General features: G+C 50.3%; 1 protein-coding gene across 1 annotated transcript in view; it reads right to left on the bottom strand.

Annotated features, from left to right (window-relative positions):
• Positions 1–2,500: 2,500 nt before the first annotated feature.
• MMP17 (matrix metallopeptidase 17) overlaps positions 2,501–17,707 on the bottom strand; it is a 78,199-nt gene continuing 62,992 nt past the window's right edge. Inside the window, exons 7-10 of the mRNA XM_054173122.1 lie at positions 15,022–15,104; positions 9,046–9,198; positions 5,171–5,428; positions 2,501–3,614 (exon numbers count right to left, since the gene is read on the bottom strand). Coding sequence (XP_054029097.1) covers positions 3,286–3,614; positions 5,171–5,428; positions 9,046–9,198; positions 15,022–15,104 — 823 coding nt within the window. The 3' untranslated portion in view covers positions 2,501–3,285. The remainder of the gene's footprint in view (positions 3,615–5,170; positions 5,429–9,045; positions 9,199–15,021; positions 15,105–17,707) is intronic.

Raw genomic sequence — 17,707 nt, 5'->3', positions numbered from 1 at the left:
TCCTCTCTCTAAGCGCTGGCAGCAGGCTTGTGGGGCTGGCAGCAGCTGGTGTCACTGCTGTTTCTCTCTGCTGTCTCTGCTATCTCTCTCTGCTGTCTCTGTCTCTCCCTGCTGTCCATGTCTCTGCTGTCCTCCTGCGGCCGTGTCCTGCGCTGCCGCTTGCCCAAAACCAGCCTGTACCCCTAGCCTCCTCTATGCCCCGGGGAGGGTTCTGCAGCCCCTGCCCATTTACCTCTGGCTGTGGACCTGCACAGCGCCTGGCCGGGACAGTGCCTGGATGTCCCCGACACACACGCTGGAGAACACACAGTGAGCCTGGCTCTGGAGGAAACCCAGGAGAGCAAGTTCCCCAATTATCAGGTTTGTGCTGGGATTTGTCCCTACTGCCTCTCCCCTAGTAGGGATCTGCAAAGGTGAATTACAGGATTACAGAATCATTAAGATTGGAAAAATCCTCAGAGATGGTCAAGTTCAACCATCAACCTAAGAACACCACTCCCATTAAACCACATCCCAAAGTGCCAGGTCTATATGAACACCTCCAGGGATGGTGACTCCACCACTTCCCTGGAGTTGGAACAGGCTGGGCGTTTCCAAATACTCAGTGCCTGAGGTGGCAGCGGCAGAGGCACCACATAGAGTCATAGAATTGTTAGGGATGGAAAGGACTTCAAGGATCATCCAGTTCCAACCCCCCTGCCATGGGCAGGGACACCTCATACTGGAGCAGGTTGCTCAGAGCTACACCCAGCCTGGCCTTAAAGACCTCCAGGGATGAGGCTTCTACCACCTACCTGGGCAACCTGTGCCAGTGTCTCACCACCCTCCACATGGGAGCCTTGGGACCTTCATAGCCTCTCCCTTCCCCCGTTCTCCTATGGATTGACACCGCTTTAACCACAGAGCAGCTCTGCTATTGGCCAGGGGAATGGCCAAGCAAGCCACACATCAGGAGGAGACTGCAGCATTTCCTAGTCCATCTTGAGGGCTGTCTGCCAGGAGCAGAGCCCCAGTTCCTGCTCCATTTCTGATCATCAGTATGCACAAGTAGAATCAGAGAAGGGCATACTGCAAGCCTTTCCACAGGCTTTATTTATAAATCACAGTCCTCCACATCAAAGAAACTTAGCTTGATGTCCCAGTAGTGTGGGTCCCAGCACCACTGTGCCCACATCACCATGGCTAAGGGGCCATGGTCCTTGCACCACAGCAGACTCCTTGGTTGGGCTGGAAAACTGTGGCAGCAGCACTAGCCATGTCCCTGCTCTGACCCTTCCAGTGCAGCTTCTGGTTGGTTCTTTTATAGAGGAAGTCAAAAAAGGAAAACCAAGAGGGTGTCTTCCCCGAGGTGCTGTGCTCCTACCTGTCCTCATCTCCAAAAGGAACCTGTGGCATGCTGACATTCATGCAGTGTCATCCCAGCAAGGACTAAAATCCATTTTTTCCTGACTGGAGAGGAAGGACAGTGGTGTGATCTGGAAGAAAACCCCATCTCCTATGATGGCAACCCCTAAGGCCCTGCCCCTGCAGCCTCTGCTCAGCCTGATGGGCAGAGGTGGGTGGGATGGGGAGCTGCTCTGAGCACAGCAAGAACAGCAGAGACAGATCTATTCAGCAGAGGGGCTGCTGAATGTGAAATATTTTTTTTTTTTTAAAGGCAATTGAATGGTTTAATGGAAGGTTTCCATTGACTCATGCCCCATAAAATCACACTGTAACACATGGTCCTGAAATAGCTGCACCCTGTGAATGACTTGGACTAGTTAAAAATGTAAACAGCAGAGAAGAAAACTCAAGGTGATCCCCCCTCCCCCCCCCTCTTTTTTTTCCTATCAGGAGGCAACTGTGCACTTCTTTTACCTTTCCTGCTGTGCCATGCAAGGATTTGCATTATGCCTAGCCATGACAAAATCCCTGTCTAGCACCAAGGCCAGTGGAGCAGCCTTGGCTCCCACAGTGACACTGCCTGCAGCTCCCTGCTGGCTGCCAGGTCTCCCCCAGGAGCTGGCCCTGCAGAGGCAGCAAGAGGCCCTTCTGCAGGAGCTTTCCAGAAGCAAGGCAAAGAGAAGCATATCCCAGCAGCTGCTGCCCATTTCTCTCCATTAACAACTCTTGACACCACCAGACTGGGAGGCTCTGCCTGGCCTTCCTGACATCTCTATCACAGTTCACTCACCATTTTCCAAGGACTCTCAGATGACCAAATTCTACTTCAGAATATGGATTAGCCGTGAGAAAAAAAAAAAACCTCAAACCCCAGGAACATTCTAATGCAGCCCTTGACCTTGCTTCTGTTGTTCCAAATTCCTGGCAGAGACTTCAAGAAGAGTTTGAGGCTGACTGTGCAGCATCTCTCCCATGCATCCTCCCCACAAATGAATGAGATACATCTTGATCCCTTCCAAAGCATAAACCAACCTAAAGCAGGAGTTCCTGTGCATGGACTAGGCTGGGGCAGGGGGTGCAATTACATCTCACTTGGCTGCCCTGTCAGCAAGGTTGCTACTTGTGTAGAGGTGAGGCTGCTCCCAGCCTCAGCAGTTAGCACCTCACTGCAGGTGGCAGGCTTGGTCTGGCTGAGGACCAGGAGATCTGTGTGTAGGCAGCCAAGGTTTATTAGAGAAATCCTTAAACTCGAACGACTCAGATACAAAGACAAGCGCTGCGCTGCCGTCTGAAAGGCAACAGTGTTTCTGATCTGTAGAAACCGGTAGAAGTTACCAGACATCAGTGACCACAGCAGGTCTGACAACAAAATGATCACCTTGCAGTCAGTCTCAGCGGAGCCCAAGTTCCTTCCCACCCAGTGCATCCAATAGGATGTGTAGATGGTGTCGGCACAAAACTACCACCTCGCCTCTCGCCTTGCCGCCGTCCCTCCGATGATGTTGCCATCTGTCTCAGCAGCATCTCTTCTGTTCCCATTCAGTCACAGGAGCTGTCCCCTCCCTCCTTTGCTGCATTTAAACATCCAAAGCAAAACATTTCCATGGAACATCTCTAAAGTCACTGCTAGGCTGCTCTATCTTTAACTGGGTGGGGGAATAAGAAGGTACAGAACTCAAAATCTGTTATTAGACCTTTAAACTAAAATTAAAAGGAAAGAAACAAACCAAACCAAACTAAACCCAAACAACCCCCCACTGTTCATTTCTCATGGAGAATTCACACCCTTCACAAGCATGTTCCTAGGAATGTTTTTCTGCTTGCAGCACTTAGCGTCGCAGGATCTGTCCACCTCCCTCTCTGGAGCACCATGGTGTTGTCGTGTGTGCGGATGAGATGTCATAGAGCTGCACGCATCAGTGCTGCTGTCCACAGGCCACTCAGCAGGAGGCTGGCTGACAGTCTGAGCACAGGGCAAGCCCAGAGGGATGGGGAGGCCGAGGTGCAGGAGCAGACCTCGTAGCCATTCTCCGAGCGGCTCTCATCATGTTGCCCAGGCTTGGAGCGTGCCCCGGTCCTGCTGCTCCCTGCTGCTTCGGGGGAGTCGGACTGCATGTCGCTGCACACCAGCCAGTCTCTGGCAATGGACTGGGGGTATCCAGGCTGGGGCTCCAGCTCACTGTCCAGCACTTTCCAGTACTCCTTGCCTCTGAAGAAGTAACTTGCACCTGCAAAGAGACCAAAACCCCAAGGGATGATGAGCGGCAATGGGCACTCTCCCAGTGGACAGGGCACAGCAGCACTCCTAGCCCAGCTGAGCCCAGGGCAGCAATGGCACATGTGACACCACTGCTTGTTGCCAATACCCTCTCTCACTGCAGAAGCACAGTGGCTGCTGGTAGAATGCTCAAAAAGGTGATGCTACACCTGGCTGGGATCCCTCACACCAGCCAGCAGCCACCAGACAGATGGGAAGTCAATGGTGATATATTGCCTCTTCTGTGGTGGCTCCTACAGCAGATGCATCCCCCTGGTACTGAGGGTCTGCAGGGTTAAACCCCTCGTAAATCCATGGCTGGATGCATCATGCAAATCTCTCAGGAGCCATCAGTGGACAGTCTTGAAATGGAGCATACCTACCTGTAAGTGACCTTGGGTGCAAGCTGCTGTCTCCAGGCTCAGATAAATAACCTGAGCCTGGCAGGGCCCTGGAAACCTTCTGCTGTTGGGTGCATTGCTTCCACTCTGAACTGTGAGATTGTGAATTCTCTAAGCAACTCCTGTGCTCATGGAGGTATCCTACCCATGTGAACAGCTGGTTGCTCTCAACAGCTTTAGAAACTCATCTTGAAAAGCCTCTGGAAATGTCCCTCCTCTCTGCCTGGTTTAATGGTTGCTGTTACACAGTTAGGTGTCTGGTAAATAAAACATGGAAGTGCCACTTTGTTGAGCTCAAATAGCTGGTTGTAAATATCTCCTGTGACAAAGTTTTTGTGGTCTTTTCAGGGGGAAGAAACCAACGAGAAACCTTATAGCTGGGAAATAAGTTGTAACTCTGGGGAAAACACTTCTATTGAAAATCTTTTCTGTCTGCATCCTCACATACCCAGCCAAAAATCCGATGACAACAAATTCAGCAAGGAGCAGATCAGCACATATTAGGCTAGAAATCTCTGCAAAACAACATTAACTGTGTTCCTTTCATACAATCAGATTATTAGGCCCCCAAGATATTTTTAGTTGCCTGCTTGAAATTACAAAGCTTTTTAGCAAGCACTATAAGGAGCTCTAGCTGGAAGCTTACCTCCCTCTTCAGCTTTCAGACATCAGGAGCTGTTTGCCCCATCTGGGGGCTTAGCCATTTATGTTGCAGGCTCTGTAGAAGGGGCTATAAGGAGCACTCCCAGCCCAGCTGAGCCCAGGGCAGCAATGGCACATGTGACACCACTGCTTGTTGCAAATACCCTCTCTCACTGCAGAATCACAGTGGTTGCTGGTGGAATGCTCAAAAAGGTGATGTTGCACCTGCCTGGGATCTTTCACACCAGCCAGCAGTCACCAGACAGATGGGAAGTCAGTGGTGATATGTTGCCTCTTCTGTGGTGGTTCCTAGAGCAGATGCATCCCCCTGGTACTGAGGGTTAAACCCTGTGTAAATCCATGGCTGGATGCATCATGCAAATGTCTCAGGGGCCATCAGTGGACAGTCTTGATGCAGGGCATGGTAAAGTTGCTGAGGTGCAAATAAAAGCTTGTGCTTTTTGAACCAGAATACGGAACTCACCATCTGACCACCTCATGGCATCATCTAAAGGGCTTGGTATTCCCTTCCATAGGATGGTCTCTGAAGGGTAGCCAGGATCCATCCTCCTCTCGTGGTCGTCATAGCACCAGTAGAGATTGTCCTTAAAGAAATAAGTCTTGTCATTGTGGGCCCAGGAGAAAGCAGCATCAATTCCTCCCAGGGGCAGACCGAAGTCTGAGATCGGCCGTGGGTATCCTTCCTCCACGTTATTGTCTTTGAAGACCCAATATCTGTCCCCTGTGGAAAGGAAAGAAGCACAGAGCAAAATCATATCTCTCTTTCACACAGCTGAAACTAAAATGCCACTGCAGGGAACCTGATGTTTCAGCAGGTGACAATTCCCAGGACTGAGCTCTTGGCATCTAAGGATGGGGATGGGAAGGCAGCAGGCTGATGGGGAACCTGGATCTATGAACAGTTGCTTTGTGGTGTGTCAGGCTGTCCATGGAGCATATCCCCGCTTTGCTCATGAATAGCATATCCCCCCTTTTCTCATGACTACAGAATTAACCAGGTTGGAAAAGGCCTTCGAGATCATCATGTCCAACCTATCACCCAACACCATCTAATCAACTAAACCATGGCACCAAGCACCCCATCCAGTCTCTTAAACACTTCCAGTGATGGCGACTCCACCACCTCCCTGGGCAGCCCACTCCAATAGCCAATTTCTCCTTCTGTGAAGAACATCTTCCTAACATCCAGCCTAAACCTCCCCTGGTGCAGCTTGAGACTGTGTCCTCTTGTTCTGGTGCTGGTTGCCTGGGAGAAGAGACTGACCCCCACCTGGCTACAACCTCCCTTCAGGTAGTTGTAGAGAGCAAGAAGGTCTCCCCTGAGCCTCCTCTTCTCCAGGGTGAACACCCCCAGCTCCCTCAGCCTCTCCTCATAGGGCTCCAAACCCCTCACCAGCTTTGTTGCCCTTCTACAGGAATAGCTGCAGGAGTGACAGTCCCAGGGCACAAACTCGCCAGCAGTGTTGCTAAGGCTGTCACTTTTATGTATTTGGTAGTGGCATTTGGTTTTCTGCCCCTTTAGTTTCTCCCTGATATCCAACTGCAAGGAACAGAAAGTTACACACAGCTTTTGGGGGGAAATTGGGCCCTTTCTGCCTGCTGTTTGACCCCTGAGAAGCAAAGTGTAGACTCACTTTAGAAGAGAAATCACCACATTTCAGCCATCTAGGCTGAAGGACTTTATGGGATGTAAGGAGGATGCACAGGGACTGGACAAATCCCATGTGAGCAGTGAACAAGGCAGCAATGCCTTGGACAGGACAGAACTGTCAGTATGCTTTAATTAAAAAACACCAAAATATTTCTGATGGAAATGAAGCACAACATGACTGGCCACTGGACTGTGTCACAAGAAAATGAACCCAGATCTCAGTTCCTACCCAGTCCTCTAACCCCTGGGATCACAGAATCACAGAATTTCAGGGGCTGGAAGGGACCTCGAAAGATCATCCAGTCCAAATTCCCTGCCAGAGCAGGATCATCTACACCAGCTTACACAGGAATGCATCCAGGTGAGTTTTGAATATCTCCAAGGGAGGGAGACTCCACAACCCCCCTGGGCAGCCTGTTCCAGTGCTCTGTCACCCTCACAGTGAAAACATTTTTCCTCATACTTACATGAAACTTCTATGCCTCAACTTCCATGCATTGCCCCTTGTGCCATCATTGGGCACCATGGAGCAGAGCCTGGATCCACCCTCTTGGCACTCACCCTTTACATATTTATAAACATTGCTGAGGTCACCTCTCAGTCTCCTCTTCTCTAAGCTAAAGAGCCCTCAGCTCCCTCAGTCTCTCCTCGTACAGAAGATGTTCCATTCCCCTCATCATCCTCGTGGCTCTGCGCTGGACTCTCTCAAGCAGCTCACTGTCTTTCTTGAACTGAGGGGCCCAGAACTGGACACAATCAATATTCCAGATGTGGCTTCACCAGTGCAGAGTAGAGGGGGAAGAGAACCTCTCTTGACCTACTGGTCACACCCCTTCTAATCCACCCCAGATTTCTGTTTGCACAATAGCTCTTTGGGAACCTGCAGCATCATTTTCATAGACTCAACAAGGTTGGAAAAGACCTCAAAGATCACCAAGTCCAACCTGTCACCACAGACCTCATGACTAAACCATGGCACCAAGTGCCACATCCAATCCCCTTTTGAACACCTCCAGGGATGGTGACTCCACCACTCCCTGGGCAGCACATTCCAATGGTGAACAACTCTCTATGTGAAAACTCTCTCACTTTGAGCCTAAACTTCCCCTGGTGCAGCCCGAGACTGTGTCCTTTAATTTTCACACGACCTGGTTTAAAGACCAGGCTGTTTCCTCCCTGGCTTTTCTAGCAAACCTGAAGAGGCACTTAACCACACACCCATGTATCAGCAGCAGCAACTCAGAGGCCAGGGCAATTTGTGTGCTTTGGTCTCTGTCCAGGGATCAGTGAAACAGTGCTGGAGGGGGAGAACGAGACAGTATTTTACAGCTAGAAAGAAAACCTTGAGTTTAATCTTAGGAGCTAGGCAGGGCTAACACAAACATCATGTATGGCTGCATAATGCTGTGCACTTCAGGGGCAAGACCCAGAAGCGGCACAGCTGTAATTCTGGTCTCAAGCAGCCAGGAGCAGCCCCTGAGCTGCTGGATGTCTGTCCAGCAGCAAGAGAATGGAATAAGAGAAGGAAGGGAGGGAGTGCTGCTGAGATAGAACACATAATAGAATTAACCAGGTTGGAAAAGACCTTCGAGATCATCAAGTCCAACCTATCACCCAACGCCATCTAATCAGCTAAACCATGGCACCAAGTGCCTCATCCAGTGCCCTCAGGTCTGCAGACCTGATTGGGAGGGTCTGGTGCCAGGTGTAAGGGCTGCCCCATTCCCTCCACATCAGTGGAAAGGCAGAGAGTTTGGAGCAGATCTGTGGTGTTCTGCATGCAGGCAGCCTGAATGGGCTCCAGCCATGCTTGGAAACACTTCTGCAAGCGGAGAGGCTTGCACAGAACATAGCCACTTCTCCAGCCTTGCTGGAGGAACTGAAACCAAATAATTGCTTTCAGAGGTACTTGGATCAGCACCTCTGAAACCATTAACTGCACCACGCTTGGAGCAGAATAGGCAGGAGACAAAAAGCCGTTTCCAACCACGGGGCACCGAGAGTTCAAATGTGCTTAGCTCAAGTGCACAAACTTTCTGGAACGAGAGCCAGTGCCTGCCAGGGACTTGGGTGACCTTCAGCACATGGGTAATATCTAACCAGTACAGTCGGATGGCTTGTGGGGAACTTGGACATCTGTGTAGGAGCTAAGAGCTAATCTCTTTCCTCCAGCTCTAGTGAAAGAAACTTGTGAGTTGCAAAGAAAAAGAAGCTACTGCCACCTTTTAGGAGAAAAAAGATAGTAATGGAAATATAACAAACCCAAGCTCTTCAGGTTTCCTTTTTGTCCCCTCTGCAGATGCTTTTCTCAGCAGCAAGTACTAAAAAGAGCAAAGGCCAAAGAAGGAACAGAAAACCTGTGAAGTGTCTGCATGGGTGGGTCCTACTCGTATTTCATTCTTGAAAAGCTAAGCTTTCCCTTACACGTGGCACAAGTTTTTCTTCACTGGCATTTCCCTCATTTTCTGGGGAATATGACAGGTACTTTTTGCCTGCTCTCCCTGTCAGCTGGTTTCTCCTGGCCTTGCCCATGAACAACAGGTCTTGGATCTGCCCTGGGAGATGCTCAACAGCTGGCACTGGTGTCTCCTGCCTGCAGGAGAGGTCAAAATACTGCCAAGGTAACTGGGCTCTGGGCTGGGAAAGTGAGACACACATGCTACCTCCAGCACTATGTTTGCTCTCACCTTTGAAGAAGACAATCTTGTGGTCACTGGTTCTCTCATAGACTGCATCCAGGCTGTCCAGGTTGAGTGGTAGGCCCCTCCAGAAACGGTGGATTTGAGCCGGCTGGAGGGAGACCAAGTGCTTATTGCGAGTCAGTCTCCAGAAGTACTTGCCTGGAGGAACAGACTGGACATTACTGAACCACACTGCAACCCACCATCACCAGGGACATGAGTGCCAGGCACACAGCAGCAAGCAAAGCACACGAGCTGGGAGCTCTGGATTAGAGGCATCCTGCCTTCCAGCAGCAGCTGCTAGTGCTATTTCTGGCAGCCATTAGAAGAAATCCCCTTTTTGGGATCAAAATAATCGCCTGCACATAGCGCTGGAGTTGTTACACTCCTGGCTGCAGTGTGAAGCTGCAGCACTGAGCTGGAGAAGGTGAAAGGAGCCTCACATCTCTCCCTGCTCTGCATGGGAGCCAGCAGGACTAGACAGCAGCTGAAGCTACACCAGACAGCAGCAATCTTTAGCAAGAGCCTCTGAAGAAACATCCTTATTTCTCCTCTCCTGCAGCACCCACAGCTTCCTGCTCACAGGGTGCCCAGCTGCTTTCATATTGAGAAATGTGCATGAGGTTACCATCAAACACAGAAATACCAGAAGGGCTTTTTAAATGAAGAAAGGGAGCAAGAAAATAAAGGAAGAGAAAACTATACTAAAAAAACTGTAAGGAACTGAGGTGGGGAAGGAGGCACAATTGAGAGTCTGGTACCATCTAGAGGTGTAGGATAAGCAGGGGACCTCAGTCCTGTGGTGCTCTCATGGACTAAAGGTAGAATCATAGAATGGTTTGGGTGGGAAAGGACATTTAAAGGCCATTCAGTCCAACCCCCAGCAGTCAGCATGGACCTCTTCAACTACAGCAGGCAGCTCAGAGCCCTGTCTAACCTGATCTGGAATGTTTCCAGGGATGGGGAGGCATCTACCATGTCTCTGGACAAGCTCTTCCAGCGTCTCACCATCCTCAGCATAAAAAAACAATTCTACCTTCTATCTAGTCTGAATCTCCCTCTTTTAGTTTAAAACTATGATCCCTTGTCCTGGACAACAGGTCCTGCAAAAAAAGATTGTCCCAGTCTTTCTCATAGGCCCCCTTTTAGTACTGCAAGGACACCAAAAACAAAATGTCTTCTCCAGGCTGAACAACTGCAGATGCAGCATTGGGTAAGCAAAAGCACTTCCCGCCCCTGCAGCAGTGCTGCCCCATCTGAAAAACAGCATGGCTTGGGCTACTCCTGGAGTATCTGGGGTAATGGAAAAGGAGACAGGTTTGTCCTCTGTGGGAAGGATGCCAAACCTTCTCCTGCTGAAGGAGCAGGGATTTCCTGATGAGTCTTGATGATTTCAGAGGCAGCTCAGAACCCAGCTCTCTGCCCTGTCTCTGGGATTCGCAGCCGGAGCTTTTGCAGCGCGCTTTGTGCTGGGTTTTCCCCAGAGGGCTCCACAGGGTGTGCTCTGAGCTGGAGCAAGAGGTCCACGACCCAGCTCCCAGCCTCGGCTCACATTCGTTATGGCCTGATGTAAATGATTACACATTATTTACATCTGCTCCTGCATGGTTTCCCAAGGGGTGGTAAGCAGCAGAAACCCAAGGCACGCCTTCAGATTTGTATTCACAACACTCAGCCTTTCCTCCGGAGCTGGCAGATTGTGACACCATCTTTTAAAATTTTATGGAAATTGGACCTTAGCCTAATAATGCAGGAGGCAAAACTCTAACACTTAAACATCTGCAGAGAGGGAGTTTTATTCTAATTATGAGGATTTATGTCATGTTCTTGTTCTTCTGCTCCAGTTTGCACATCGGCTCTCTCCGACTGAAACCCACAAATGAATAATGCATTCAGATGTGGCAGGAATTGCCATAATTACAGATTCCTTTTAAGAACATCAAGAAAAACAGGATTTAAATTTGGTGGCCATTGTACATTGATGGAAACAGATGTAATTAAATAAAGATGATCTCTGCATCTCTAACTAGTGAGGCACAGGACAAAGCCTGATTTCCACTTTTCAAAGAAGAACGTACAGCTCAACATCGCTTCTCCTTTAGCTGAGAAGCATCTGAACTTGAGTGCCTTGGGCTCCTCTGAGGCAAAATGGGAAACTCCAGTGTTGCTGATGCTTCAACCCTTTGTCAGTGATGAGCAAATGCACCAAGCACGTCTCAAATCCACCCTCAAGGTAAGGTATAGAATCACAGAATTGTCAGGGTTGGAAGGGACCTCAAGGATCATCCAGTTCCAACTCCCCTGCCATGGGCACGGACTCCTCACTCTAGATCAGGCTGCTCACAGCCACATCCAGCCTGGCCTTATAAACCTCCAGGGATGAGGCTTCTACCACCTCCCTGGGCAACCTGTTCCAGTGTCTCAGCACCCTCATGGTGAAGAATTTCTTCCCAACATCCAATCTGAATCTACCCATTTCTAGTTTTGTTCCATTCCCCCTAGTCCTATCATTACCTGACACCCTAAAAAGTCCCTCACCAGCTTTCTTTAGGCCCTCTTAAGATACTAGAAGGCTACAATTAGGTCTCCTTGGAGCCTTCTCTTCTCCAGACTGAACAGCTGAACTCCTTCAGTCTGTCCTCATAGGAGAAGTGCTCCAGCCCTCTGCTCATCCTCTTGGCCCTTCTCTGGACATGCTCCAGCACCTCCAGATCCCTCCTGTACTAGGGGCTCCAGAACTGGATGTAGTACTCCAGGTGGGGTCTCACCAGAGTGGAGTAGAGGGGGAGAATCACCTCCCTCCACCTGCTGGCTGTGCTTCTCTTGATGCAGCCCAGGATGTGATTGGCTCTCTGGGCTGCAAGTGCACACTGCTGGCTCATGTTGAGTTTCTCATCCACCAGCACCCCCAAGTCCTTTTCTTCAGGGCTGCTCTCAGAAGGTGTAGCTTATGCTCTTGGTTCATTTGTTTGGTTGGTTGTTTTTCCCTTTCTTTCCTTTTTTTCTAAGCTGTCAGGAACCCCCCAAAAGCATTCAGTAACTGAGCAGCAAGGAATTCTTAATGTGATGGCCCTCGTCTGCCCATGCTCATGTCTTGTCATGGGCCAAGCCTGCTTGCCAAAGTACTGCAGTTGCTTGGATGATCATCATCAAAAGCCAAGTCTGTGGGGGGATTTGCTGCCATTAGCAAGCAGAAATATCATAAAGTTAAAATAAGAATACAAAAAGAGCCCCACCCCAAGCCCATGTTTGCTTAAAAAGCTTGATTTAAAACCACCTGCCCAGCTGGCACACTGAGCAGGATGAAAGCCAAGCATCAAGGCCTGCTGTCCCCAGCCTCTCATTTTTTCTGTGGCTGATGGGTTAAGGAAATTGCTTCCTTTAATACCAGGTGATTTTGATCCCAGCTGTGTGCTGAGCTCTCCACACTTTGCCTGCCTCTGGTGAGACAGCTGCACATGCCGTGCAGACACACACCACCACCAGCCAAAGGTGCTTTAAAACTTCAGGAGCCTGTAGTGAGGGACCTAAATCAAAACAAATGGTGTTTCCAAAGTGCACAGAACCCATCGTTGCCTCCAATACAACACGTCTGGGAGCCCTGAGGAGCTCCAGTCCAGGTGCCTTTGTGGTGGGAGAAGCTTTGCTCTGGCTAGGGAACCAGTCAGACCAGCTCAGAACAAAATGTCCAACAATGAAGTCAGCTCATCACTAGAGGTCATAGAAATCCAGATGAGACATAGCATCATAGAATTGTTAGGGTTGGAAGGGACCTCAAGGATCACCTAATTCCAACCCCCCTGCCACTGGCAGGGCATCTCTCACTAGATCAGGTTGCTCAGAGCCACATCCATCTTGGCCCTGGGTCTCACCAGAGTGGAGTAGAGGGGGAGAATCACCTCCCTCGACCTGCTGGCTATGCTTCTCTTGTTGCAGCTCAGCATGTGATTGGCTTTCTGGGCTGCAAGTGCACACTGCTGGCTCATGTTGAGCTTCTTATCTACCAGGAGCCCCAAGTCCATTTCTTCAGGGCTGCTCTCAAGCCAGTCGCTGCCCAGCCTCTATTGGTGCTTGGGATTGCCCTGACCCAGACACAGGACCTTGCATTTGGTCTTGTTGGACCTCATGAGGTTGTCATGGGCTCACCTCTCCAGCCTGTCAAGGTCCCCCTGGACAGATCCCTTTCCTCCAGCGTGTCTGCTGCACCACAAAGCTTGGTGTCGTCGGCAAACTTGCTGAGGGTGCACTCAATGCCACTGTCCATGTCGCTGTTCTCACTCCTTGGTGCCCAAGACTGTTTGGTGGCAGTGATGGGAGCTTCGAGGGACATGCTGGGCTCCAGAGGCAGCCATACAGCTGGCACCCACTGACACTGTGCTCTTTCTTCATTTGCATTTTGGCCCACAATAAATTTACCCAAAAATAGACACTGAGACAGATTTCTCTTCACTTTTCATCTCTTTTTTTACCCCTCTGAGACACAGACAGCCATTTATCCTGGACACCAGTTCTTGCCTTCTATTTTCCCTCCTTCATTGTGACCTTTTGGAGCTGGCATCTGAACAAATACTGCAGGGGAACAGCCTCCATATTGTTCTCCCACGAGGGCACAAACAATGTTGAATTGTCTGGAGCCCTTGTGTCTTTCTTGCCTGTGACCCAAGCCTGGCACTGATGGGTTATACACAGCTGAACGCTGCTCCTCATCCCGGGAGGAGACACTTCTGCTTCCCTGCTAGATGGCTTTGGAGTGGCCAAATGGTGGCCAGGGATGTAAAGTGCCCAGTGGGCATTTTTCCATCTTGGAAAGATGAGAAGGAAAGGCACTCAGTGCATCCCGCAGAGCTGAGGAGGCACCAATGGAATCCTTGTCAACAGATGGGCACCCCAGAGACACACAGCCAGGGGCAGCTTGAGACACGGAACCAGGTGGCTCTGCCGCTGCACACATGGTGGCTTTGAGTGATGCACAGCAAGAAGTATCAGGTGAAGTGTGGAAGGGAAGTTGGAGGAAAGGAATGGAGAGCTGTTGTTGCTCTGCTCATCCTTGGTTCCACCCAGACTTCAACTTGGAGAGTGTGAATATCACACCTGATTTCTTCACTGGGGCAGTGCAACACGATGGGCAAGGGCACAGTACAAAGTGTCACACTGGACTTCACCAGCCTGGGCACTTCACAGGGAGGTGTTAAACCCTGGGACATGCATCTGCCCTGGTGTTAGGTGCTGGCTGCTGGCACTAGCTGTGCAGTGCAATGACCAGGAGGGTTTGCTGCCACTGGCACAGCTTGAAGATGTGCCTCTGTTCTCTTCCTTCCTAACCATCCGTTCTGGTCTCTCCTTCCTAACCATCTGCCAGACCCCCAGCCTGTCTCATACCACTCAACTGCTCTTGGCTGCAGGTCCCACAGGTTCCTTATGTGTTGGGTTTAAAAATATCCATTTTTATAATTTTTAAATAAACTCTGTTTCAGTTTCACTGATTTTCCCTTGGTTTTGGGTAAAAGAAATGGGCAGTTTACTGCATAGCCTTTTGGATACCTCTACTCCTCCCTCTCAGTCCCCACTTAGGGATCCTCCAAACCTGGAGCCAGCTTATCCTCTGGGATCTCTGTCTGTCCCTCAGCATGTCCCCAGCCACATGGGTCTCTTCTCTGCTGGACTATGAAAGAGCAGGCACCAGCTGGGATGTCTCCTGCTGCACTGGAGGCAGGATTCACGTTGACATTAACACTTCCTTAACATCCATCCTCAGCCTTAGTGGGCTGATTAAAGGTCCAAGCCCTTTGACTTGAGCTAGGAGGAGTCAGCAGCTTGTAAGACACCGCCCTGGGTCTGCAGGTCCTGCAGCCTCCAAACCTGGAGTCAGCTTATCCTCATCACCCACCCCAGCCTGTCCAACACTCCTGCCACAGAATTGCACTGTCACACCACCGTCACCTCAGGGTGACACATGCAAAGACCACGGCAGCGGGCACTTACCTTTGAAGAAGAAAGCCTCTCCCCTGATCTGGGCCACTGCATCAAAGTGAGTGTTGCATCTGTTGGGCACATCCCGCCTGAGCCTGTGGAGAGATGCCCAAGTAAGCACACCCAGGTGGGCAGCGAGGGGCTGGCTCCTCCTTGTGTCCCCAATCCCATGGACCACATCTTCCCTGCCTCCAGAGCCCTCAGAAGAAGAGTACAGGCTGCACCCATCTGACATTCCTCATGCTCAAACCCAGACATGTGCATGGGGAATTCCAAGGCTGGGGTCAGAGTGGCTGGAGAGCAGCCAGGCAGAAAGGGACCTGGGGGGTACTGCTTGACAGTAGGCTGAACATGAGCCAGCAGTGTGCCCAGGTAGCCAAGAAGGCCAATAGCATCCTGGCCTGCATCAGGAATAGTGCATACAGCAGGAGCAGGGAAGTCATTCTTCCCCTATACTCATCACTGGTAAGGCCACACCTTGAGGCCTGTGTCCAGTTCTGGGCTCCTCAGTTGAAGGACATTGAGACACTTGCATGTGTCCAGAGAAGGGCAGTGAGGCTGGGGAGAGGTCTGGAGCACAAGGAGGAGAGGCTGAGGGAGCTGGGATTGTTTAGCCTGGAGAAGAGGAGGCTCAAGGGAGACCTTATTGCCGCCTACAACTTCCTGAAAGGAGATTGTAGCCAGGTGGGGATTGGTCTCTTCTTGTCATGAGGTGTTAGGTAATAGGTTGGACTTGATAACCTCTGAGGTCTTTTCCAACCTGGTTGATTCTGTGATTCTGTGAAGCTTAGCTTGGGCAACCCTCAGCCTGAAGACAGCTTTGTAATGCTCTGTGGGCCACCAGAGAGTCAAGTGGGGACAGGCTCTACCTCTACCAGCTAGTGTAACTGGTGAGGTCAGAGCTGGCTGCTGCACCATAGCACAGCTCAGCTGGCAGCCCCTGGGCAGCAGGACATGTGATGGATAAGAGCCAAGCAGCATCTCGCTCCAGTGGCCAGGGATGTTGCTGCTCCCAGGATGAGCTCCCAAATGCTACTGAGATGTGACAGAGCTGCAGAGCACAAAGTAGAAGAGATGATGAAGAAGAGGGAAACAATGCCACGTGTGAGACAATGCCATGTGTGAGACCTGGTGAAAGCCAAGTGGCAAGACACAGGTGAGATATTGAGCTGCTTTTAACCAGGTAGGTAGGAAAGGCACAGAGTATGAAGGACCTAAAATGCCACGAAGCCCATGTGAGAAATGATGATTGGTGAAGGACAAGGAGAGGATGCTGGGAATATGCACGCTGAAGCTGCTGTGAGTGACAGGGAAGCTGACACAAGAGTTGTGCTGGGCTCACAGCACCAGCTTCACAGATCTCTTCAGGCACAAAATGGCAGATGAGGAGGTGAACCCCATCCACTCTCCCAGTCATACATGGGACAGGAAGGAGGGGTTGGCATGAACAAGTGTCCTGCTCCTCCTGCTGCTGATGGAAGACAGTGATCTCCTTCAGCAGCAGGGAGGAATGTTTTCATCTCATCCATACAGTCTTGTGGACAAGCTCTATTAGAAGCCCCATGGGAAGAAAGATTATTAATGACATTCAGCATGCTCAAGTAAAAGGGTCCTTTAGGACCTTTCTGTGACCTCAGGCAGTTGGGACACCTCCACCAGCACCTCTGTACTATGGGCATCACACCAAGCAGGGCAAAGCAGGGTGAAGAAGGTGCTGAGGTGAGAAAGGTAACTGCAGCACAGGGATATTTTTTCAAGATTATATTCTTCTTGGTCCCATTACTATAGGAATTATCTATTTCTTCATGCTTCAGTGCTGTTATCCCCTCTTTGCAAGTGGGGCACAGAGAGATGAAGTGAATGCTTCAAGGTCAAACCTGAGATGAGGTCAGATCAGGAGGTGAAGGTGTCCTGCTCCATCTCTGCTGTTCTCACCTAAAGCTGCTGCAAAAATGTGTGTGACCATGAACTCCTGACTTTGTGTTCAGTTTCCCTTCCTCTTTTAATGTCCTACTGCACTGGTGGGGGAACAATTTGATAATGCCAGCATTTATTAATGAGCTAGATCCAGAACCTCCCTTAATGAGGGCATGCTGATGCTTCATGACACTCAGTGTGAGTGGTCCTTTGCCAATTCAAACCTGTGTTGGAGTCAGGCTATCGGTCCACTTGTTCCAATATTCCCCCCCACAGGTACATTAAGGAGTTGCTCACCATGGAAAGATTGAGGTAAGTCATGCTTGCAGAACCCAGGATACTGCAGAGGAAGGCTGATTAACATTTCAGCAAGGACGAGTTCACTTAAGGGTGATGGGGACAAATTTCCACTAACACAAGGAAAATTTTGAGTCGTAGGGAAATGCAAAAGCATTCCAAGACAAGACAGAATTGCTGGATATGCCTTCAAGGATAAAAATTAGCAAAGGGCTACACAGCACCTGTCACTTGCTCCTGCTCTTAAGCATTTCAGTTGCAGGCTGGCTGGCCAGTCTCCACCCAGGCTGCCTGAAAAAAAACAAGTGTGGGCAGGAGAGGATCAGGAGACATCAGGAAGAAGGGGAGCTTCTGTGTGTTTTCCAGAAGGCAAGAGGTCCAGAGGGAAATACTGAAACCACAGCAAGCAGGCAAGATGCTGATGCTTGAGTGAAGCTTCACTACAGATGACCTTTGCAGGAACAACAGCGACAGCTGAAAAAAA

This window comes from Dryobates pubescens, chromosome 25 (genome assembly GCF_014839835.1).
Source record: "Dryobates pubescens isolate bDryPub1 chromosome 25, bDryPub1.pri, whole genome shotgun sequence".
Lineage (NCBI taxonomy): Eukaryota > Metazoa > Chordata > Aves > Piciformes > Picidae > Dryobates > Dryobates pubescens.
Note: the sequence above shows the minus strand (reverse complement) of the source record. Positions and strands in the feature narration are given on the sequence as shown.